The following is a 26,342-nucleotide window of genomic DNA, read 5'->3' as shown; positions in this document are numbered from 1 at the left end:
TAAAATCTTGCAAACCATGGGAAATCTTTTATTTAATTTTAAGGATTCTGGACCATTGCTGAAATCATGCGAACCATGGTAAATTTTTTTTTAATTTCACGGGTTTTGGACTATTGCTAAAACCTTGAAAACCATGAGAAATTTGTTTTTAATTTACCGGATTTTTGACCATTGCGAAAATCTTGCGTATCATGGAAAATCTTTTACTTAATTTTAGGGATTTTTGACCATTGCGACAATCTTGCAAACCATGGGAAACTTTTATTTAATTTTAGGGATTTTAGACCATTGCTAAAATCTTGCAAACCATGGAAAATCTTTTATTTAATTTTACAGTTTCTGGACCATTGTTAAAATCTTGGAAACCAGGGGAAGTTAATTTTTTTTATTTAACTGATTTTGAACCATTGCTAAAATCTTCCGAACCATAGGTAAAAAATTTTTAATGTTAGATATTTTCGACCATTGTTAAAGTCTTGGAAACCATGGGAAAATATTGTTTTAAAAATAAAACACTCCGTTAGGAAGAATATTTAATATAAAGTTTATTATAATTTAAAATCATCAATCAAGCTCAATTGTATAATAAGTCCAGTTTACTAAGAGTCTCTCGACTTATGAATTTATAAACGTCATTCGGGCAACACACAAAGCGTTACAAAACTGATCAAATACATGCAACGGCAAAACTTAAACTAAATTTTCACTAACATGAATTTACTCTTGTTCTATAGTATTGACAGGCTCAACGACGTATATAAAATTTCTGTTTTTAATGTATATGAGAAAACACAACGAACGTAAAAAATTTACATTAACAATTTTAAATTCATTTTCAAGAATTTCCAAATGATGAATATAATTCAATCTCGGTCCGCCAGGTATACATGTATTTGGATATGCAATGCGACTTCGACAAGTTTTCATTACTGCATAATGCTCTGCCCTACACTGTCATAACCGACGGCATAAGCAATTACTCACTCTTACAAATAGTACTATAATGCCAAACATAGTTTCATTGTTATCAAAGTATTTTGCACAAGTAGAATTCGTAACTTTTGACCGAGTATAGAGTTCTGACATGTAAACAGTGTTATTTTTAGATAATCTTTTAAAAACACTATATTTTAGACCTACGATTCCGTCTTGTTCAAATTGTTGCATAATTTCATCTCGAACATGAACTCTTGATAATCCTCCTGCTATGTAGAGAGATTGACCAATATTGTACAATCTCAGTTGTTTTTTCGGACACAAAAGCTTTTTACAAAAAAGGAACGGTTTACTACCTTCATTTAAAAAATCTTTGTTTAAAGTGAAAGTACCAATAAAGCAGCCGCACTGTAAATTTGTAATTGTGCACTTTTACTACCATGGACCAAATTTTTTATCTTACTATTAATGTCTTCAAAACAAAAACAACTGTACTCCCACAGTGGTCCTAAATTGCGTACGAGATCAGGTAGATGAAGCAAAGAATGAATGTTGCATGACATATTTCGGAGACCATATTTATATTGATATCTCGAAACAAATTCGTGCAACATTCGTGATGCTTCAACTATCATCTGTTCCGAAATACTCTTTTGGCAAAGTAGGAAAACTGCTCCAACTAATAATTTTAGGTGTTCAAAATTATCCCGTTTCATTAGATCTTCCAAAATTAAGAGAGAGTAGTAAAAGAAAAAATTCTTCATTTCTGATGCCTTCCAATATTTTAAATGTTTTTTAATCGATCGCGGTCTTCTTTGCACAAAACCAGGTGGTTTTAAATTTTGAAACCTTCTATCTGCAGTGTCAATATGATTATATAATGACCAAGGCATGTTGTCAAACTCTACATTAAACCATAAATTTAACATTGCTTTCATTACACCTTCAAAAACACAATGCATTGCATCAAGTGCCGTTGTTTTAATCCATTGGAAGACAAGGAGGGATAGAATTGTAAAACCTTTTACACCAAGTATGGGTTGTCTGTCAACTCGGGCGGCTATCCCATTAGATTGTTTCATATTCAAGAAAAGGGCTTTCGCGGGAAGGTCGCATGTTCCGCAAATTATTATTCCCTTTACTTGAATATGATTTTCATAACCAGGTAAATTAAATTGAACTCCATTTCCTATTTGCTGAATTTCATCATACAGAGGAAGAAGGAATAAGTTTGGGAGCAGCTTTTCCTCCCCAAACCACAAGCCTGCTAAAATTAAATTTTCTTTTTTGAAACGTTCTTCATATGGAAGTTCGTTAATTACGAGGTATAGCGGCCAAAACGAGAACTTGGATGACTTAAAAACCTGTACACCATCAGTATACCAGCAGAATGATATATTATTCGGATCGGATAATATTTGTCCATCTTGACTTAGCTCTTTGTAAACGCTACCATCATAAATTTCTTCAATATTCTCATCAACTAATTTAAGTCTATTATATTTGTAATTTAATTTCTCTCGAAAACCGCGTCTACCATACAATGCACTCAATTGAGAAATTACAAAAATTGTCATAAAATAACTGACTTCAGTTTGATCGAAGCAATTGGTACATTGTTGATTTTCATCTTCAACATCATTTAAACAATTTTTACATTAAAAATGTCTTTGTACTGGGCTCTTCAAATGTTCGAAATATTTTTTGAACTTATACAAAGATTCAATGCACAGATTGGGCTCAGGGCAGTGCATTTTAATTAATTCTAAAATAGATGCTTGTAACACACCAGTAATAGTAAAACGAAGTGTGAGCGACAGAATGCTTAATAAACTCTCTGAAAGTGTTAGCGGGCATCCTGGAAACAATGGTAAGTCTTCATTTTCCACAAATTCATTATTTTCATTTTCGGAACCACTATCGCTATCGCTTTCGTCATTACTTTCTTCAATAGCGTCATAAAATTCTAAATGGTTATAAATTGATTAACAAACTTTATTTTCTAAAATAAAAAATATAATAATAATTAAAAACTAGCCAAAAAATACTAAATGCATTGAATACTAAATTATTTGGAATTTTGTAGAAAAGACTAAAATATAATAAAGAAACTCTGACGAAGTGGAGACATAGATTTCAATTGAGTAGCTGCCTGCAATAACTCGCCGAGCGCTTGGCCGATCGCTCTAACGCCAGTCAAACGTTCAAAAACGTGAAAAAAATGAAAAATCAAAATTTTGATTTTTGAAAAGTGCAATCTTGTAGGACATAAGATGGCGCATCTTTTTTTCCTTTGAGTTTTTTTTGTAGATCAAAAAATAGAGTTAATATATGCAAAACACTTAAAAATTTTATTTCACAAATTTCATTCAATTTTTAAACATAAATCATAGTATCTTTGACAAATTGCAATGAATCTTATTGAAAATTAATATACATACGTATTTAGGTCCATAGAAGACGACAACATAATCAAAAATATTAAAATCATCAATTGTTTATTTATAATTAATTGTAAATGAAGACTTGTCAATAATAATGTTTACTTACCTTTGTCGACATAAAGTGTGTGGGGAACTTCAGAGTTGAAGAAACTTCCAGTGAGACATTTGTTTATCATAATGTAAGGAAGTTTTTTGTAAAATTGAAAAACAATTTATCAACAACTTTAGAAAATATAGAACGTTTAAGAAAACATGCGCGACGCGCTAGCGAGTCTCCGCGCGGAGAATTGCACACAAGAGTTAAGAAGGACGTTATGTTATGTTGTGATATATTATGTTTTGAAAATGGAGCCAACATACTATCACTGTTGATATGTAACAATACACTAATTTCTTAAAAAAATGAAGAAACAGAAAATAAAGATATACCTTAATATTAATTAATAAAAAACTTATTTGCAAACTGCACAAATAGTACATACAAGCACCAAAATATTTTAAAACTATTGATTATTTAGTAAATATTAAAAAAACAGTTGTTCAAATTTAATTTGCATTTTCATAAAATTAACACATATTTTATTTGAAAAACATTTCTAAGAATGTAGTGACAATATTTGTTTCTGTATTTTCGGTCCTCTACAACTCTTGTTTGCAATTCTCCGCGCGGAGACTCGCTAGCGCGTCGCGCATGTTTTCTTAAACGTTCTATATTTTCTAAAGTTGTTGATAAATTGTTTTTCAATTTTACAAAAAACTTCCTTACATTATGATAAACAAATGTCTCACTGGAAGTTTCTTCAACTCTGAAGTTCCCCACACACTTTATGTCGACAAAGGTAAGTAAACATTATTATTGACAAGTCTTCATTTACAATTAATTATAAATAAACAATTGATGATTTTAATATTTTTGATTATGTTGTCGTCTTCTATGGACCTAAATACGTATGTATATTAATTTTCAATAAGATTCATTGCAATTTGTCAAAGATACTATGATTTATGTTTAAAAATTGAATGAAATTTGTGAAATAAAATTTTTAAGTGTTTTGCATATATTAACTCTATTTTTTGATCTACAAAAAAAACTCAAAGGAAAAAAAGATGCGCCATCTTATGTCCTACAAGATTGCACTTTTCAAAAATCAAAATTTTGATTTTTCATTTTTTTCACGTTTTTGAACGTTTGACTGGCGTTAGAGCGATCGGCCAAGCGCTCGGCGAGTTATTGCAGGCAGCTACTCAATTACTTAATATTTTGTTATTTTTGTAATGAAAAAAAATCAAGTTATGTACTATAATACGGAGAGAAATAAATTGTACGGGGTACAATATTTGATTTTATATATATAGATAGCTTGAAAATAGGTTGAAGCTTCTACCTGGGGGCGATGATTAGGCAAAGAGAAAACAACGAAAAAAGAGTGTAAATCAAATTGAAGAATAAAGAAAGTACATCAGTTTATATAAATGAAATGATTAGAATAAAAAATTTAGAATTTACTTTTCAATGATTTTTAAAATTTTATTTTTAAAGTAGTTGGTGACAATTTTCTAACAATTATGTTGAAACAGTTAATGAAATAATATGCATTGTATTAAGAGTTTTTATTAAGGAATATTTTACCAAATTGTTTTTTTTAGATATTTCAGTCACTATTTCGAATTGCACGATATAAGGAAAGTACAAGAAAAGTAACCAAAAAAATGTTTGTAAATATAGATTGAAATTTTAATAAACTAAGGAAACTTTTTACATGGGAAGAAAATAAATTATAGTTATATGTTGAAAATTTTTGCTTCCTCATAGAGGTAAAATCATTCACTTTGTGTCTAATTATGTAATTTGAGAATTAGAAGCTAAGAGCTATATAATTTTCAATTGCTTCAATAATAAAAAATTAATGCTAATGAATTATTATTTATTATTAAATATATATTTTTTTATGCTTTTTAACTTAAGCATATTTAAATTTAAGTAAGCTAAAAATTACCTTCATCATTTAAATCATTTGGGTCATTAATTGAATTAGCAGAATTATCGTTATTGTTACTGCTGGATGAAACTGATTTTGTATAAGAACCAACACTTTCGTTTTCAGTCGAATCATCATCAATATTACTGGAATCGGTATTTCTTAAATTATGCTCCTCATAAACATTGTCTATATGTATGGCATTGACATCAACATCACTATCATCATTATCCTAAAAATTATCAGGGACAGTAAGTTATGCTCATAATATTGGTTATGCAATTTTAACTTTTCACAACATAAAACTTGTGTTTAATATTAATAGAGATTTTATTTTTAAAAAAATACATGAAAAAAAGTAATTTTTTCATTTTTTTAAAAAAGTGATCGGAATTGACGAGAATTTTTCCACGTTGAACTTATTCTAAAAAAATACAGTACTGTACAGCAAAAAATTATATAATAATGGATTACAATTCAAATTTTTTTAAGAATGAATATTATAAAAGTTTTTTTAAGAAACATTTTTTATAATTTGCCTTGCAAGTAATATTGCATAAAATATATTTGAAGACGAAAATTTATTGAAATTTGCCATTAAAATTTTTTTTTCTAATGCGTACTTCTGCATTGTAAAGTTTAATGCTAAAAGTAATTAATCTAAAATGTTGGAAGAAAATATTAATCTGATATTTAAAAAATGTGAATTCCAAAAAAAATTGTTTTAATTTCTGAATAGCACAATAAGTCAAATTATAAAATTTATAAAGTTTTTCAAAACATAGAAAATAAAAAATATATATGGGACGTTTCACGTCAACCGGCCCAAAGCTATGTCCAAAATTCTATGCAATAAAAATAAACATGTAATAGATGAAAATACTCGTAAACTCATCCCCTTTCAATTGCAAAGTGGCAGGATTGAAAATTCAAAATGGCGTCCTTACTATGTCAAGTGGAAGCGGCTAACTTGAGAAATAAGTAAATATAATTATTAATTTCTTTTAGAAAATTATGCAAAAATTTTAGGTCACCACATATTTTAATGTTTTTGAGGTCGCTGATTACGAATCTGAAGTCAGTTTTTCAAAATTCAAAATGGCGGATCCAATATGGCGGATTATTTTTTAAAAATTAATTGAATTTGCTTGAAACTTGTTACTCGAGGGTTTTCGAGGTCGCTGATTACGAATCTGAAGTCACTTTTTCAAAATTCAAAATGGCGGATCCAATATGGCGGATTATTTTTTAAAAATTAATTGAATTGGCTTGAAACTTGTTACTCGGGGGTTTTCGAGGTCGCTGATTACGAATCTGAAGTCAGTTTTTCAAAATTCAGAATGGCGGACGAATTTTTAAAAATTCATTGAATTTGCTTGAAACTTTTTACTCGGGGGTTTTCGGGGTCGCTGATTACGAATCTGAAGTCAGTTTTTCAAAATTCAGAATGGCGGATCCAATATGGCGGACGAATTTTTAAAAATTCATTGAATTTGCTTGAAACTTTTTACTCGGGGGTTTTGGAAGTCGCTGATTATGAATCTGAAGTCCTAGCGTTCTGAGATGCCTGAAAGCTTCCTCAAACACAACTTTTCCTTAATTTTTCTTTACTCTCTGCTATGATTTAGAAGAAAATTAGGTACAATATTTGTAGATAAAATTATTCACCTTGTTGCGAGTCAAAGAAACTGTATAAATCGAAAGGAAGAAAACGAATAATCAAATAATGTGTCTGATTCAGTACATTTCATTATTAACTGATTAACTGAGTTTTAGTAACTTCTTAAATGCGGCTGTAATAATAATTTATTTTCATGAATGTTCTTGTAAGTAGTAACAACAATTGAGCATCGTAAAAACATGCACGATATCTAAAATATAAAAGAGCTTATTCAGACTTCGTAAGATATGTTTTAGCGATTGTCATTCTTTTCACGATTTTCAACTGTTTTTATTAATCCCTCAGTGTGTCAACTGTAAAAATAGTTATATAGAATTGGCCTCTAAAAGGTTATAACGATGGTCTTATGTTTTAGTGATCTTCATATGTGTTAGCGATTGTCATTTTTTTCACGATGTTTAAATGTTTTTATTAATCCCTCAGTGTATCAACTGTAAAAATAGTTATATAGAATTGGCCTCTAAAAGGTTATAACGATGGTCTTATGTTTTAGTGATCTTCATATGTTTTAGCGATTGTCATTTTTTTCACGATGTTCAAATGTTTTTATTGATCCCTCAGTGTGTCAAATGAACGTGTATAGTTTTAGATGTGATTTATTTAAGAAAATTACTTGTACTCTTGAGTTGGTGAGATTTATTACTTAAAAATTAAAGATTACCCGTTTTTTTCTTGTCTTTGTCGCTTCCTGATAAGGAGGATCATTTCTTTCATAGTATTGAACTCAGATTCAATAACATAAATTGATGTTTCGTTTCTTTTGTTTTATTCGTTTCCTGATAAATTAAATTATTTCATTAACTGATTTTTTTTGTTATTCGTTTTCATTCTTGCGTTTTCATTTTGTGTTTTACCATTTTATGACAAGGTGAATTGTTCGATTTACATTTTTGTTTTTTTTCTTAATTTCGTTTTTCACAGTTTCTTTGCTTCCTAACAAAGTGAATCCACAAATTTAGTACCTAATTTCATTTTATATCATGTCAGAGAGTAAAGAACAGTTTTTTGGTGGTTCAAACCACGGAGATCGATGCATCAATCCCCTTAATCGAGAAAATCAAAGGGATCAGGTTTGAGAAAAATATCGAAGAACTTACTAAAAGTATTTCCTCAGATTTCTCCGTTCTCTAGGATATGTTACGAATGTAGAAAAAGATGTAACCAAGATAATTCAGTAGAGAATTCAAGCAAACCTGATGAACCACCGCGAAAAAAAAAATTTTTTATCGAGAGAGGATGAATTAGAAGAATTATTATGTGGTCTTAAAGAGAAATTTGCTTCTCTCCCTGAAAACGATCCTTCACGCTTATCGATACTGACAATAGCTCCTGAATGTTGGACTATTCGTCAGATTGCTTCCGAATTTGGTTGTTCTGAAAGACAAGCAAAAAAAGCGGAGAAAGCTTTTGAGAAAAGCGGAGGGAGTTTTGGCAATATCCATTTCAAAAAAAGGTAAAGTTTTACCTGATCTTACAGTTCAGAAGGTGCAAGATTTTTACGAGTTTGACCAAAATAGCCGAATAATGCCGAATAAAAAGGACACGGTTACTATTAAAACAAATGGAGAGACTAAGAAAGTACAAAAACGTCTTTTACTTTCGGATATTAAAGTCTTGCACACACAATTTAAAAAGGAATATCCTGAATTTCCTATAGGACTGACAAAATTTGCAGAACTTCGTCCAAAAAATTGTGTTTGTGCTGGTTCATCAGGCACACATAGTGTTTGCGTTTGCGTCATTCATCAAAATTTCAAAATGATGATTGACGCTGTAAATTTTGCAAAATTGACATGTGACTCAGACATCATAATCGAAAGCTACAAAGATTGTTTCAAATTAAATTTGTGCCAAAATCCTCAACCATCTTGTTTTTTGCTAGAATGTAATTCCTGTCCCGGTATTGAAAATTTCACTTAAAAAATTTCATCCATTTTGGAAGAAAATGATATTTCGGAAATCATTTTTAGTTTTTGGCAATCGACCGACAGATGCAATTTGAAAAAATTGTGCCTTTCTGCGGAAGATTATGTCAAAAATCTGTCAAATGATTTCCAAAAGTTTTCCCAGCACCATTTCATCGCTAAAAATCAGTCCAACTTCTTTAAAGGCAGAAAAGAAACTCTCAAAGATGAGGAGGTAATTTTGCAGTGCGATTTTTCCGAAAACTATGCTTTCGTTGTTCAGGATGCTGCACAAGGATTTCATTACAACAATGATCAGTGTACAGTCCATCCTGTAGTTTTTTACTATAAGCATGAAGGCGAATTAAAGCACTACAGCATGATATTACTGTCTGATAGTAACAGTCACGACACATCTGCAGTTTACTTACTGCAACAGACAGTAATGCCCATCATCAAAGAGGTTTGCCCAAGAGCAAAAAAAGTCATTTATTTTAGTGATGGAGCACTATAAAAATCGCTTCCAAATTGTCAACCTCGTACACCACAAGGAAGATTTTAACTTAGAGGCAGAGTGGCATTTCCATGCAACAGCACATGGAAAAGGATCATGTGATGGCATAGGAGCTATTTTAAAGAGAGAAGCCACTCGTGCTAGCTTGCAATCCTCACCAGACAAAGCCATTTTAAATGCAGAGAGTCTTTACCAATGGGCTAAGCAAAATATCAAGACTTCGCAGATTTTCTTTTACAACAAGCAACAACACGAGAGAGTGAAACGAAAACTTGCTAGTAGATTTTCTAAAGCACCTAGTGTTACAAAAATTCAATCTGCTCATTCTTTTATTGTAACACCAGAAAAACAATTAAAAATATTCAAATATTCAAATGCACCTCATCCTATTGCAGTTATGCAATATTAAAATATAATTACATTGGTTTGGATGTATTTTGTAAATTTAATTCAAACGGCCTTTTTTAAGGCCACCTAAAAATTGTGGTTTAAAAATTTTAACAATCAGCCTTTTTCAAGGCAACCACATTCTTACAGTTCATAATTATAACAAAGTATCACAAAGTATGGATTTGCCATTTTGAATTTTGAAAAACTGACTTCAGATTCGTAATTAGCGACCTCGAAAACCCCCGAGTAACAAGTTTCAAGCAAATTCAATTAATTTTTAAAAAATAATCCGCCATATTGGATCCGCCATTTTGAATTTTGAAAAAGTGACTTCAGATTCGTAATCAGCGACCTCGAAAACCCCCGAGTAACAAGTTTCAAGCAAATTCAATTAATTTTTAAAAAATAATCCGCCATATTGGATCCGCCATTTTGAATTTTGAAAAACTGACTTCAGATTCGTAATGAGCGACCCCAAAAACATTAAAATATGTGGTGACCTAAAATTTTTGCATAATTTTCTAAAAGAAATTAATAATTATATTTACTTATTTCTCAAGTTAGCCGCTTCCACTTGACATAGTAAGGACGCCATTTTGAATTTTCAATCCTGCCACTTTGCAATTGAAAGGGGATGAGTTTACGAGTATTTTCATCTATTACATGTTTATTCTTATTGCATAGAATTTTGGACATAGCTTTGGGCCGGTTGACGTGAAACGTCCCATAATTATAATAAATTTTAATTATTAAAAAATAAAAGCAATTTTTAGCATATAAAATATATTTAATGAACTAAGTAATTTTATTAAGTAATTTATAGGAAAATAATAATTAATTTATTAGTTCATAATTAATTAATAATAATAACTGTAATAAACACATTTATATATATATATTTTTTAAATTACCATCATTTGCAATATACTGCAGCAAAGTGCTCCTTTACTGGTGTCGGTAAAGAGGAGCGCTCCATTACGTCCTCACTCTATGTCTCGTATTTAAACCTATCACATTCTGTATTGGCACTCATATTTAATATTCAACTTCTATTTATTTATTTAATTATCACTGTCTTCACTGAACACTGGTATTTTCGCATTCTATTAACTTGCATCAGCCACTACATGCAACTGTTAATGCTAATTGGCGCGTTATTTCAATTTTATTCACAATTTAAAAATGTCTCGTATTTGAAGTACCCGAATTCCTCATTCCCCATTCCTTCAAATACGGAATTTGTCGTTTTCCGTATTTCAACCTCACTACTTCAAATACGGAATGTCGCCATTTCTCATTCTCCTTTTTTTACAGGGTTTCTATAAAAACCGACCAAAATCTACTTATGTATAAATAAAATTTTAAATTTCCCATTCTTTTCATTTTCAGATTCAAAATGTATCCTCTATTAATTCTGTTACTTCCAAAAACAACCTATTCACAATACATCAATACACATTTTCTTTCTCTTGGAGGATTACTTTTTGAAAAGGACATTGACTTTAAAGTTCTATCCGATGAATTCCACTTCATCTCCTACCTAAATATTACTCAACTTATTCAAGTCAAATATAATATAACGATAATTTATAATGAACTACTCGAAGGTTGTAAAAATTGCGATTCACTCGAAGAAGAAACTGAATTTACCGTAGAAGATAGAATGATAAGTGATTTAAAAGAAAGAATCTTTAATATCTTACCAAACAAAACAAACGAGTTACCCTTAAATGCTGAAAATTTATTTTCTCAAATAACAAACAACAATAATATGTTCAATACAAAAGAGAACAACTCACTCTTATACGAAAACAAATTTTTATCAAAAATGTCAGAAATAATTTACCCAAATAACATATCGTGAAATAACAACCAAGAAGATACCATCTTACCAGGTCACTACATCAGGTTCTAATTGGAGATTCTTTAATTGACATCTTAAGGTAACCATACCAAACGTTATACAACATAAGAATTTGTTTGATTGTCTTTCTTGTTACACTAATTATTAAGAATATTATATATTTTTTAAATAAATAATTTATATATTGTTTTTCAATTCATTCATTTAATAAACCTCTCCCCAACTTAGTTAAATTAGCTAAGTTAAATTGAGAAATTAGAATAGGGTAAAATTGTAAGTTCAGATTAGGCAAAATTAATAATAATTGAAATTTTAAATAAATATGACATAACAAATAGTTATTTATTAATATTTAAATTATTTAAACATTTAATAATAAATAATTTAGGACAATGATATTAATTAATAATAAAAATTAAAAACATAAAAAATTACCACATATAAAAAAGGTTGATTAAGTGTTGAGTGATAAGTGATTAGTAATAAATATTTACTTTAAGAAGAAAGAAGAGGATAAAGACACTAAGTATTTATTCTCTATATATAAAAAAATAATAATAAATAAAAATAAAATAAATATAAAATATTAAAAATAAATGAATAAAAAAATAACAATAAAGAAAAGAAAAATGTATAAAAAAATATATAATAATAATATGTTATTGTTAAATATAAATAGAAAATAAGTAATTCAGATAAGGTTCATATAGAAAAGTTTAGAATGGTTGGATTTCTCTTCATTTTGTTTGGAAACATTTCTTTAAATTTATATTCAATATTATTGAATAATGTCAAAAATGAAAATTCAACAATATTTTCCTTAAACTATAAAGTTTATATTTTGATATTATACAGGGTTGAAAGTCATAATTTTTAAATTTTGGTTAGTTCTTATTTATCAGCAGTGAGTGTAGTGTCAGAAGTAGGATTATACATTCTCCACGGTATTTATAAAAATTAAATAAAATAAAATTGTTAAAAATAATATAAACAAATAAAAATATGAAAGGGGAAAATTAGAAAAAAAAAATTTTATTTAAAGACGGAAGTTACAACGACTGACCAGGGAAATATGACCCGCAAATATCGTGATTGCGATAATTATGAATTAAAAAGGGGATCCACAATCTCCGACACTATAACTGGGATAAGAAGAATAAAAAGAATTTAAAGAGTAACAAAAAACAAATTAACCCAAACAAAAAAATTTAAACTCTAATAAAATAAATAAAACAAGCTCCAAAGCTATGAGGAAAATAAAAATAACAATTAATAAAATTAATGGAATAAACATTACTAATATTGAAAAAACGAAGATCAACTTGGAGAAACTTTTCGGCCCTATTATTTAGACTATAAACGTCAGACATTGTTTAATAAATTTAAAAAAATGTAAAAAAATAATAAAATTAGGAAGCCAAAAATGAAAAAAAAATTTTCTTCTCTTTTGTTTTCTCTCTGCGTTGTGAGTGATTTTGGGTGTCACCAAATCATATAGACTATCATTATCAATTTTTTTTCTATCTTTTCATTCTGATACTATTATTTACATTTCTGTGGTTGAAAGGCATAACAGCATAATTGACATTTTTATCAAATTTGAGATAACACCAGATTCTAGTACATTTAGTAATGCTTTCCAAAGATTCATAGTTGAAAAATCATTTATGTAACTATTTAAGTAGAAAATGATGAAAAACCTAATCGCATAACTGCATTTTTGGCAATAGGCGATAGGCATAAGCGCATAACTGCATTCAGAATAAAAAAACAATTGACGTAATCTACAAAATTAAAGTAATATTTTAAAATAAAAATATTATTATAAGATAAAAATAAATAATTATTTATTTTTATCTTATAATAAGAAATTTCAGAAAAAATAAAATTTTTTATTAGTTTGACTAATTTTTCCATTTTCTCTTTTCATTAATTCTTTTGAATCACAGGTATCTTCATTCTTCTCGATATCTTCACAAAAAATATTAAATTTGAGAAATTACGGAAATGTAAACATAAAACCTAACCAATTTTATAACCTATTTTTAAAAAATATTCGTTTGATTTTTTTCATAGATACAATAAACATAAATAATAATTTTATTCTTTTGCCTTGATTATAATCATCTCCTTCAGATATATTTGTTTCAGACTCAGATTCGTACGTCGCTATTAAATTCATTTTGACAATTTACTATGACATGAAAAATAGAGTGAAGTTGGTTACATATTTATACTTGAACAGCATAAACACATAACTGCAAAAAAACTTTCAATTTGACTAAGAATATATTAAATTTCATATGAATTCGTGCGTTTTATTAAATGTGATAAACGTATTTTAAAAATACATTAAATAATGAGACTAAATGCCGAATACCAAACACATCCATTGATTTTCTGATTTGACAGAGCTAAATGAATATTAAAACTCATTTTTCTCAAAATCGTGACATGTGCTGTTATGCTTTTCAACCACAGATTTTACTCTCTAAATCATAAAAATAATTGAATAGTCGAATACTATTATTTTTAAAGATGGATGATGACCACCATGATTATTTCATTGTTCTGTCAGTAGAACAATTTCCATCACAAATCCTTCAATTTAATAAAAAATGTAATATAAAAGTTATAAATGCTGTAAGTCCATCATTTATGAAAACTAAAGTCAAAAATTTTTAAACATCTCACGAAGAAGTAATGTCTGAACTCAGTAAATTTTTTAATGAATATGATGAAGGATTTAAATTTATATTTGAAGGAGATTTGGTCAATTTTGCAGGGTGGCCTGTCATTGCTAAAATAAATCCAGGACATTATATAAGGGCGAATTTGATGTAATTCAATACCGGGATGAAAGATGTGTTTTTGATATATGATGTGGACAATGATGTCCACATTCATGTAAACAAAGAAAACATCTTTAATATTATATATAAATTTTTAAACATAAAAAAAAACATTGTGAAAATAGCATTAACCAATATTGTGCCCAATAATGACTTAAACTGTGAAAAACAAAGTGTAGATAAATTTATTTTTTACATGCAAAATACAGAATTTCAAATTCATTTAAAGGGGATGATAAATGAAAACAATATGGGATGGAGAATTTTAAACAAACTTTGGTCAGTTGATGATAGACTAATAGAGTCACATCTGGCTCAATTAGCTCCAGGTATGATGGAAACATTTTCAATGTATGACGAAACAATTACTGAGAAGGATGTTGAGGAAGATGAAGATAACAATAATAGAATAAGAACTGTTGGCGCCTAAATAAAGGTATTTTTTTTTAATTTTGATTTTTTTTATTCTAATAAACAAATCTATTTATTAAAGGATTGAATACATTTATTTGTTTATGAGGGCAACAAGGGGTTAATCGTAAATTTATTTTTTTTTCTTCTCTTAAGTTAGCCTATTGAGAATACTTTTGTTCTTTATAAACAAATCAATTCTTTTATATTAAAAGAATATAATTGGTTTAAGGAGGCATTAAAGAGTTATTCGAATAGTTAAAAGATTAAATGAATTTAAATGCAAATAAAAAAAATATAGAGTCAGATCCATGTTCAAAAGTATAACGTTTTATTTTGATATATATATATATATTTCGCGTCAACCGGCTAAGAGCTCTGTCCAAAAATCTACTAAACGAAAAGTGACTTATTATGACTGAAAATAACTGTGAGCTCATACTCTTTTAAATAAAAAGTGTCGAATTCAAAAATTCAAAATGGCGTCCTTACTGTGACATCTTTTTCAAATTTTTTACTGACTCAGCAAACAAATGTACTAATTATATTAAAAAAATCATTGCTATTGGTTGGAGAATAGGTCACTCTTACTTTTTTGGGGTCGCTGAAAATGGTTCTCAAGTCAGATTTAAAAAATTTTTTAAATTCAAAATGTCGGATCCCATATGGCAGATAGGTTATTAAAAACTTAATGGATTGGTTTAAATCTTTTTACTCGGATGTTTTGGGGTCGCTGAATACGAATCTGAAGTCATATTTTGAAAATTCAAAATGGCGGATTCAATATAGCGGAAATATTTTTAAAAAATTCAATGGATTGATTAAAACTTGTTAATCGGGGGTTTTTGGGGTCGCTGATTACGAATCTAAAGTCAGATTTTGAAAATTCAAAATAGCGGATCCAATATGTCAAACATTTTTTTAAAAAAATTCAATGGAATTATACATTTGTTTGCTGAGTCAGTAAAAAAATTTGAAAAAGTTGTCACAGTAAGGACGTCATTTTAAATTCGCCACTTTTTCTTTAAAAGAATATGAGCTCACAGTTATTTTCAGCCATAATAAGTCAATTTTCGTACAGTAGATTTTTGGACAGAGCTCTGGTCCGGTTGACGTGTAAAGTCCCATATATATGAATGTCTAAACTATATACTAATATAGAAATTTTAAAAAAGTGAAAGAGCATAGAAAAAATAAATTTAATGTTTAAACACTATAAAAAATTTTAAATAATTAATAATATTTAAATAAAATATCATTTAAATATTGATAAATAATATAATGAAAATTATTTTAATTTGCAAAATTACTATAAAAGTAATTAATTATTTAAAGAAAAGTCAGAAATTATTTATAAAAATTAATGTAAAGTAATATTAAGAAATAAATTTAAATCTGGAGAAATAGAATTTCAGAAATAATAGAAAGAGATAGAAGACATTCATAGATAAAACTATCGAGAAATATACATGAGAAAAATAATAGAAAGAGAAGAAAGATACAATTTCGAATAAAAGGAAATTATTAATTTGATTTAAATTTAAAGATCTTTTATTAACAATATTAAAAATAAATATAAACTATAATAAAACTAATGAACCATATTCTTCATTTTTTCATAAAATAATGCAAATTATTTTAATTAATTCCTTAAATTAATAATAATAAAATAAAATTATATCTTATATCAAAGTAAAAATTATTTAAAAATTAAAGGGGAAAGTGAAATTATCGTCAAATTATTATTTTTTAAGATATTAAAGATTTAAAGGAATTATATTCCGTTATAGAAAAATGATTGACATCTGGACAATGGCATTGTTCTCTGTAAACGTTACAACGGAAATATGATGAGAGTATTCACTCTATTCTTACCAAAATAATTTATATATTATTGGCTAAGAAAATAGGCCGCCGCGAAAAATGCGATTAGAGGGAAAATTTGGCGGTAAGAAAAGGATAGTACGAAAGGTAGGAAGGGAAGACCGCGGATTTTCACACAATCAGCCGTCAGAATTTCACATATATAGATGAACCGTCCTCTCGATTCTATAAATAGAGAAAGAAACCCAAATTCTGGGCATTCTAAAATTTACTCGGGCACTATAAATTTATATTAGCATTATCTCATTCTTAACATTGGAAGTTGTTTAGTAATGTTTCATTGCTTTATTCAAAATAATTTTTTGGAATATTCCATTGATGTTCTAAGAATGTAAAAATATCCGACCTTTGTAATATCCATTTGGAATATTGTAGGAATATTCTGTTGGAATATCCTTGTACGTTCAAAAAATATGATGTTATTTTTATGTTTTTCAAGAATATTGATGTATTATTCATATTATAATATATTTATAATTTTTTATTTGAATATTCCCAAAATATTCCAATGGAATATTCCCACAATATTCAAAAGAAATATTCCTGTAGTAATCCTATGAAGTATCCAAATATTCTTGCAACATTTCAAAAGAATATTTCAAAAAGCATATAAGAATATTAAACAAAAATTACAATTTGTCCTTTTCACCACTCTTGGATAATCAACAGTGTTGGTAGAGATCGTTAGAAAGCCCTTGACCGTTGATTTTGCGTGGCTTGACAATGTAGATTTGTTTTTTTTGTTGGTATTTTGTGTAGTTTCTTAGATAATAATTTATTTAATTGTAGATTTGAAATTTGAAATTATTTATTTAAAATAATATAAAAGAACTGTTCAGATCAAAAGAGAAAGAAACGTGCATTTACTCAGCTTATATAGTCGCGCCCCTACCCTTAATTTTACGGCGTAAGTAAAATTTAAAATGTGCGAGTGTGTGAGTAAGAAATTTTAAATTAATTAAGCGAGAATCCGCTAGTTTTCCTCACCACTTTACACAGGACCCTTCTCCAATGTATTTCTTACCGCCAATTTCTTCCTCTATTTGGATTTTTTGCAGCGTCTATTTGTAGACAGATAGCAATTACATTTAAATTATTATCTAAGGACAGAGCTTTTGTTTCTCTAATTCCGTTTCTAACGCTAGCCGAGAACAATACCATTATCTACCTGTCAATCATTTTCCTCTAACTGATTTTTATTTTCTAAAATCTTAAATATTTCAAAAAGTAATAATCTTAAAATTATTTAACTTTTACCATTAATTTTAAATAATTTTTACTTTAATATATAATGAAAGTTTAAAAATTATCGACCGAATATCGTAAATTATCTAAAGTCGATAATTTACATTACCGACGGATCGCATACACCATGTAGTACACGTTCGCGACCACGTGAGTCCCGAGACTCTCGGTAGTGGGGAAGGCGAGCGAGCGCGCAAGCCCAACGCGCCAGCCAATCACGGATCACTGGCTCCGGCGTAAAAGCAGAGCGCGCGGCCCGAGTTCCTTACTTCTTCCTTCATTGCGAAAGCGGTCTTACCGCTAAAAGAAAGTGGTCTATACCACATAGCATCTTTTGAATGCGGTTTCACCGCAGAATACATTTTTGAAACAATGGTTTCACCATTAGTTAACATACTTTTCGAAAACGGTTTTACCGTATTTAACGTGTAAAATTCTTTTAACAGTGGTTTCACCACTATCGTAGATCCTTATTTTTGAATGGTTATTAACCTTAATTAATGAAGTCATTTTTGAAAGCGGTTTTACCGCTATTAAAATCGATATCTCTTTTTTAGGTGGTCATTACCACACGTAAAGTCCGAAAATAGTTTGGCGTAGAGATGCGACGTTCTCTGGCGCGGACTAATCGGTAGTTTTTGAGAAACTACGCCGTCGTACATCGTTTATTTCATTTGTTAATCGCGTTCATGATTATTATGTTATTTTCTGTATTAATCGTTTGTAAATAGTAAATTTCTTGTGTTATTAATAAATACGTTAAATCTGTAATTTGTAATGTTAAATTTATTAAAAACGAACCCTGGCACGACGAAATATAAAAATATTCTAATAACAATCATTACAAATATAACATATAATTCTATTTTATTATTATTAATTTTATCAATAAAATAAAATAATTTTCATTATTTTATTTCCTAAATATTTAAAAAATATAAAATAAAATTTATTCTTTAAATAATAATTTATAAAAATTCTTTATTTTATTGAAAAAAATCTTTAAATTTAAATTAAATTAATAATTATTTTTATTCGAGTTTATATCTACCTTCTCTTTCTATTATTTCCAGAATTTCAATTTATCTAGTTTTATTTCAATTTTTATCTAATTTCATTTTTAATATTAATTAATTTATATTTTTTTAAATAATAATTAAATATTTTGCAATTAAAATTTTAACTATTGAAATACTATTTCAATGCCCCCTTACACAAATGAATTTTTTAACATAAAAAATTTTTTAATTTGTTTCAAAAAAAATAATTTAATTTCAATTGCCAAAAAGAAAGAAAAACAAGAAAGAATTTTATTTAAATTTTTAAGGACAAATTGGACTCTGTCATGCCTCCCTAAACAAATAAATTTCTTTTAATTTATGAATAAATTGTTTCGTTTATAATAAAAAAATAGTTTATTTATAAAATATAAAAAATGTGCGCTGTTGTACTTTTGGGGCTCTTATAGGTTCATTTTCTTGTTCATCTTCCTCCTCCATTACTTCATCGTGATTGTTACGAACGGAAGAAATTATTTGCTTTGAAATAATAATTATTAAAAATAATTAGAACAATACATCGGGCTTTTTAAATGGCCCAAATATCAAAGGTTCTCGGAGGTCCAAACTGCCAAAGCCTGAAGGACCTTGTTTTTATTTATGGGTTCGTTTCGTTCTAATTGTTGATATTTTCTAAGATAAGATAGGAAAATATACCATGACTTCCTTTTTATAACTTGTTACTATTAGAATAGAGGGAACAGAAAATGAAGAGAAGAAAGAATTAAAAAAATTATTAATTTTATTTTATCATTTAAAAGTACTGCTGACAAATATATTCCACTCTCTCTTACAAGAAGGAGGGAGGGAAGAAGGATATAGTTACTAAAATTACAAAATTACCCCGGAACGATACTGCGTACTTACCGTTCCGCTTCCTTATTCTACCGTCGGCAATTTCTTTTCGACGGGCAAAAACATGAATTTTGAAAAATCGTCCTCACACAATCACTCGAGTGGCGCATTCGCGGTTTGCCGTATGTTCTCTTATTGCGCGAACAAATTTTAAACAGGGACAGACAAATCCACTCCCTCTTACTCTAATTCGTTAAGCCGTCAATTGCAAGGGCAGACGCGGGCACTCAGCACCCGGTTGGTCTTTCGATAAAAATTTAGAAAACGAAAATTAATTACATTTAAAAACTCTTCACTTGAATTGATTCTTAGTCGGCCTCCGTGGACTTCGGAGTAAATTAGCGTTTTACTTTACGTCCGACCGAAATTATTCGGGTAAGCACACAAATTATTTCGGGTCCTTGGTACCGGACGGGAGCGCATAGGCTTTTTAATCCGGGCGGTTCTAAACAGAGTTGGAACTTCGATGCTCGCGGAAACCGTACTGAACAAAAATTTAGGGGCTGGAGAAGCCTCTACAGGTCGGCTTAGGGCACCTGGTGAGAAATTCTGCTTATTTTGAATTTCGAAATTGTAGGTGGAAAGGGAAGGTGGGGCCTGTTGCCATGCCAGTTTTGCTGAATTTGTAAAGTAATAAAATCGATTTAGTGCAAAAGTGTTGAAATAATAAAGTTATTTCGAAATAAAATTATTTCTAATTATTCTTTTGAATAATTTTGTATTTACTTAATCTTTAAGATTTTTTTTAAGAATTAACCCTCTCCTAAAAAGGTTAATATAATTTAGAATAATGGACATTTCCAAGCAGAAAGAAATTCTATTCTATTTTGTAGTATTTTGAATGTTGTTGCAATTCCAGTTTTTGACATCAATTGTCTCAATATTGATCTGGAATTGATCAGTTGCATATAAATCTGAAAAACACATTATAGTAAAGCAATGGCAGGCATAGCATGTTGGCTTGAGTGATACAGAGGGGCAAGGTAGGATAGGCTGTATGTAAGGAAGCATGGGTGTATTGCTGCCATAGCGTACAGCATAGACGTCCCCAGCCATACTAATGTGTATCATGGTCGTAATACCTAATGAGTGCGAGAGAGCAAGCATCCACTATGCATTCGAGAGCGTAAGAGCAAGAGAGACGCGTACTAGTCATTGGAGCGAGGGAGAAAACCATGCGACTGAGAGAGAACGCAGTACTCCGCGAGAACAGTGTGTCTCAGAGAGAACGCTTCGCCGCTACATACAATCTTCTTTCTCTCTCGCGTAAGGTCGAGGGACGCGCGTGGAGCCTTCACTCAACGCGTTCCCATTCATGGCTGCAGAAATATTATTTTAATTTCTAATCTTATTATTTTAATTTCTATTTTAAATTTCATTTTTTAATAATATAAAATTTAACAATTCTTTTGCAACAATAATATAAATACTTTGCGATATATTTAGGATAATATAATAATACATTTTCATGAATAAATAATTAATGACTTTGAAACGAAATTCGCACTCGTTGCGTAATACCTGATTACAAAATGTATATATCTATTCAATAGCGACTCGCAATGTTGCTGAAAAGTTTTCGGATGATATCTCGGCTGTTTACCATTCTCCGCACCCGGCTGGTCTTTATACAAAAATTTAGAAAACGAAAATTAATTACATTTAAAAACTCTTCACTTGAATTGAGTCTTAACCGGCCTCCGTGGACTTCGGAGTAAGTTAGCGTTTTACTTTACGTCCGACCGAAATTATTCGTGTAAGCACACAAATTATTTCGGGTCGTCGGTACCGGACGGGAGCGCATAGGCTTTTTAATCCGGGCCGCTCCAAACAGAGTTGGAACTTTGATGCTCGCGGAAACCGTACTGAACAAAAATTTAGGGGCTGGAGATGCCTCTACAGGTCGGCTTAGGGCACCTGGTGGGAAATTTTGCTGATTTTGAATTTCGAAATTGTAGGTGGAAAGGGAAGGTGGGGCCTGTTGCCATGCCAGTTTTGCTGAATTTGTAAAGTAATAAAATCGATTTAGTGCAATAGTGTTGAAATAATAACCCGCGTGGAAATGGAACCATGGGTAAAATCATGAAAACCATGGGCGAAATCGACTGCCAAGGTAAATACGATTAGACCCATGGTTTAAACCTAGGCAAAAATCTTAAAAATCATTGCTCTTGTCCGTTTCCCATGGTACAATTTTCCATGGGAAATTTTTTTTTTAATTTTACGGATTTTTAACCATTGCTGAAAACTTGGAAACCTTGGAAATTTTTCTTTAATTTTACTGATTTTTGACCATTGCTAAAAACTTGCCAACCATGGGAATTTTTTTTTTAAATTTACAGTTTTTGGACTATTGCTAAAATCTTGAAAACCATGGGAAAAAGTTTTTTAATTTTTTTAATTTTAAACCATTGCTAAAATCTTGGAAACCATGGGAAAATGTTTTTTAATTTTTTTGATTTTAAACCATTGCTAAAATCTTGCGAACCATGGGAAAATTATTTTTTTAATTAATGGAATTTTGACCATTGATAAAATCTTCGAAACCATGGGAATTTTTTTTAATTTTACGGATTTTTTACCACTGCTAAAATCTTAGAAACCATGGGAAATTATTTTTTTTAATTAATGGATTTTTGACCATTGATAAAATCATGGAAACCATGGGAAATTTTTTCTCAATTTGACCGATTTTTTACCACTGCTAAAATCTTGGAAACTATGGGAAATAAATTTTTTTAATTAATGGATTTTTGACCATTGATAAAATCTTGGAAACCATGGGAAATTAATTTTTTTAATTAAAAAATTATAATAAAAATAATAAAACATTATAATTATAAATTAATAAAATCTTCGAATTTTATAAGATAAATTTCCATTAAAATTTATTTGTCACGAATTAATAATGTTTTAATGTTTCAGTTATTTGATTAAATTCTTTAAATTAAATTATTAAATAAAATTATTAAATAAAATTAGATTAAATTAATCAATTCTTAATCATTTTTTTCTGTTTTTTTTTCATTTCGTCATCTGAACTTTCCTCATCGCAGTCAGCTGTCTTATTTTGTCGTTTTTTATTATCATTGTGCTTGGGGTTTCTGAGGGTTCCACACATGTTGTTAATGACTGTGTAATTGTCGCCTCTTGTAAATATTTCTTCATTTGTCCTTTTTCTTTGAACGTATACTGTATTTATAAAATTTAATAAAATTTAAAATCTATTCCATGTAACCTGTAAAGTTGCAGGAAACATGTAGCAAGCTTGCTGCAAGTTTTTGCAAGCTTACACAAAACCGGGTGGTATCAAAAAACTATAAAATTTGGAAAGTTTTTTGAAAATGTTTTTAATTTTCTTTTTATAAGACTGAAATTACAAAAAAACAATCAACTTTAACAATCTTATTGAAAATTGCTGTGCAACAAAAAAATATTCTTGGGGAAAATTTCTCTTGCGAAAATCCTTTTAAATCAAGAATATTACTCTTAAAATAAAAGGAAATCCTTTGCGTGATATTCTAGAGGAATCCTCTGAAATCAACAATATTTTTTTTCGGTGTGTAATAAATGCTGAAAAATATGTCATACTTGCTAAAACTTATACAACATATCAAAAAATTTCTAACTACTTTATTTTGGCTATAAATTGGTCTTTTAATCAAAAATTTTAAAGTCGCATAAATTAAAAAAATATATATCTTGTGAACAATATAATTAGACTAGATAATTAGATAGGATAAGATTCTTTGCTTACAGAAAACAGCTTCTCTTATATTGTCAGGAATTCCCTTTTTCTTTCCCTTTCCTAAGGATGTCATATTTTTTAATTCTTCTCGTCCGACGAGTTCTATAAGTAATCTCCGTGTTAATTCATTGGGATTATTTCGGAATGTTTTTAAAATAAATAATTTGGACGACTGAATGAAGACTGGAAACTCCTTGCATAATTGCGTGATTCCCTTTTTAAAAATACATAATTGAGTTAAAACTAAAAACATTTTTATTCTGAAAAAATTTTTTAAGCACGAGAAGAAAATAAAATAATGTTAAATACTCTTTATGCAGAAATTGAAATTTAAAAAATTAATATAAAATGTGATTAAACTGACTGTTAATGATGGTGATTTTGATTTTTTGTCTTCAACATTCCTTCCGAGTTTTTTGCGTACGAGTTCCGAAATTCTCTCCAGTAAGATAAGTGTATCTGGAGTTATAACTGTGAAAAATTGTGCAAATTATTTATTTATTTACAATTTATAGATGAGACATTCTCTGAGTAAGCAAATAATAAATGTTGCTATAGGCAGGTACCTATTCCATCAAATAAATTGATTAATATCGAATCCATCTTGGAGTCTTCCACTACAGAAGATTGTCTTTCTTCATTTTCAATATTTTCATCAATTGTAACATTTTCATCAATCATTTCATCATCTTTGTCATTATTTCTATTCTCATTTTCTTCTTCATCACTTTCTTTCTTCTTATTTTCCTCATTTTCTTTTTCTTCTTTTTCTCCATTCATCTCATTTTCTTGCTCGTTTTCTTTCTTTTTATTTCTTGGATCTTTACTTTTTTCTTTTTTATTCATTTTTTTACCCCATTCGTCTTCTCTTTTTCTTCTTCAGCACTTTCTTTCTTCTTAATTTTTTCATCCTCAGTTTCTTCTTTTTCCTTTACCTCTTTTTCTTCATTCATCTCATTTTCCTGCTTGTATTCTTTCTTTTTATTTCGTTTATTTTCACTTCCTTTTTTTCTGTTTATCTCTTTTGCCCCATTTCTCTTCTCTTTTTCTTGTTCATCACTTTTTTTCTTCTTATTTTTTACATTTTCACTCCCTTTTTCTTTTACCTCTTTTTCTACATTCTTCTTTTCATTTTCTTGCTTGTTTTCACTTTCTTCTTTTTGTTTCATGCCTATTTTCCCAATCTTTATTTCATTTTTTACATCTTCGCTTCCTTCTTTTTGCTTCATCTCTTTTTCCCCAATCTTCATCTCATTTCTTGTCTGTTCGTTTTTTTTCTTTTTATCTTTTGCACTATCACTGTCTTTTTTTTCGTTTTTTTATTTCTGTCCAACATTTTCCATTTTTCTTTTCTCATTTCCTTCCATTTCATTATCTTTGTTTTTATTTTTCGTATCTTTATTGACTTTCTTCTCTTTTTGATTCTTTTCTTTCATTTCTTTTTTATTTTCTTGGTTTTCGTTCTTTTTATTTGTTGCATCTGCATTGTCTTTACTATCTGTCTTTTCTTTCTCTTCTTTTTGTTCGACTTTCTTTGTTTTTCTTTTCTCATTTTCGTGCTTTTCGTCTTCTCTCTTTCTTTTTCCTGTCGATTCCTTATCTTTCTTCTCGTTTTGTTTAGTTTTATTAATTTCTATTTTCTCATTACCCTGATCTTCACCTTCTCTCTTTTCATTTTGTGTATCTTCTTTGACTTCCTTTTCCTGTACTTTATTCTTTTCTTGTTTCTCATTTTCTTTATCTAAATAGACAAATAGAAAAATTAAAAAATACTTAAAATTAAAAAAAAATAATTTAAATCTTTTTAAAATAATAAAATTAAGAAATAAATAAAATAATTAATAAATAAAATTAGTAAAAGTAATGTATAAATTGCTTTTTAAGTATTTTTTATTTTTTTAGGAATTGCATAATTTACTTTCAAAACTGCCAACATCAATTGGAAATGTAATTTTTGTTGAAATGTGTTTTTCCAATATTTTATTTGTTTTTATCCTCATTTTCTGTTTTAATTATTCCGCTACTTTTTGCTTTTCGATTTTTTATTATTTTTCCCTTTTTCTTTCGCATTTTTACTAATAATTTCTCCTTCCACAGAAACATCAATTTTTTGAAGAAACTGTTTATCTTCTACAAATAGAAAGACAGGTTATGAAATTGAAATTAAAAATTATTTTTAAAACTATTATTACAAATAAATTTTATACATTATTTTTTATGTATTATTATTTATTATTTTTAATAGTATTTTATATATATTCTAAACATTTAAAAAAAATGTTCTATTGTTTTTTAATATATTTTAAATAAAAATAAAAATAATTTTAGTATAATTATTAATAATTATAATAATAATTTATTAATATTTATTATTATTCTATATATAGGTATATATTTCATGTACTTTTATAAATTTTTTTAAGTATACTTATAATTTCAAAAATATACAATCATATGATTACATTTTTTTTTCTCACCGCTTCGTTTAATTAAAATTGCCTTATAGCTATCGTCACCATAGAAAACTTCGACAGTATCGCCTTCATTATTTTTTTCTAAATCTGGAGTTTCCTCCAT

At 28.6% G+C, this 26,342-nt stretch overlaps 1 protein-coding gene across 1 annotated transcript; it reads right to left on the bottom strand.

Annotated features, from left to right (window-relative positions):
* Positions 1–1,560: 1,560 nt before the first annotated feature.
* On the bottom strand, positions 1,561–26,342 carry LOC127278230 (myb-like protein X). The gene is made up of 10 exons (XM_051299829.1): positions 26,243–26,342; positions 25,100–25,506; positions 24,872–25,027; positions 24,620–24,742; positions 24,332–24,569; positions 24,130–24,236; positions 5,378–5,591; positions 2,726–2,902; positions 1,786–2,566; positions 1,561–1,615 (listed from the first exon to the last, which is right to left on the bottom strand). Exons 1-10 carry the CDS (start codon positions 26,340–26,342, stop codon positions 1,561–1,563), a joined length of 2,358 nt encoding a protein of 785 aa, XP_051155786.1.

The sequence above is a fragment of the Leptopilina boulardi genome, unplaced genomic scaffold (assembly GCF_019393585.1).
Source record: "Leptopilina boulardi isolate dan_hultmark-lab unplaced genomic scaffold, ZJU_Lbou_2.1 LbouV2_2, whole genome shotgun sequence".
In the NCBI taxonomy this organism is placed as follows: domain Eukaryota; kingdom Metazoa; phylum Arthropoda; class Insecta; order Hymenoptera; family Figitidae; genus Leptopilina; species Leptopilina boulardi.
This window is presented reverse-complemented; position numbering and strand designations above follow the sequence as displayed.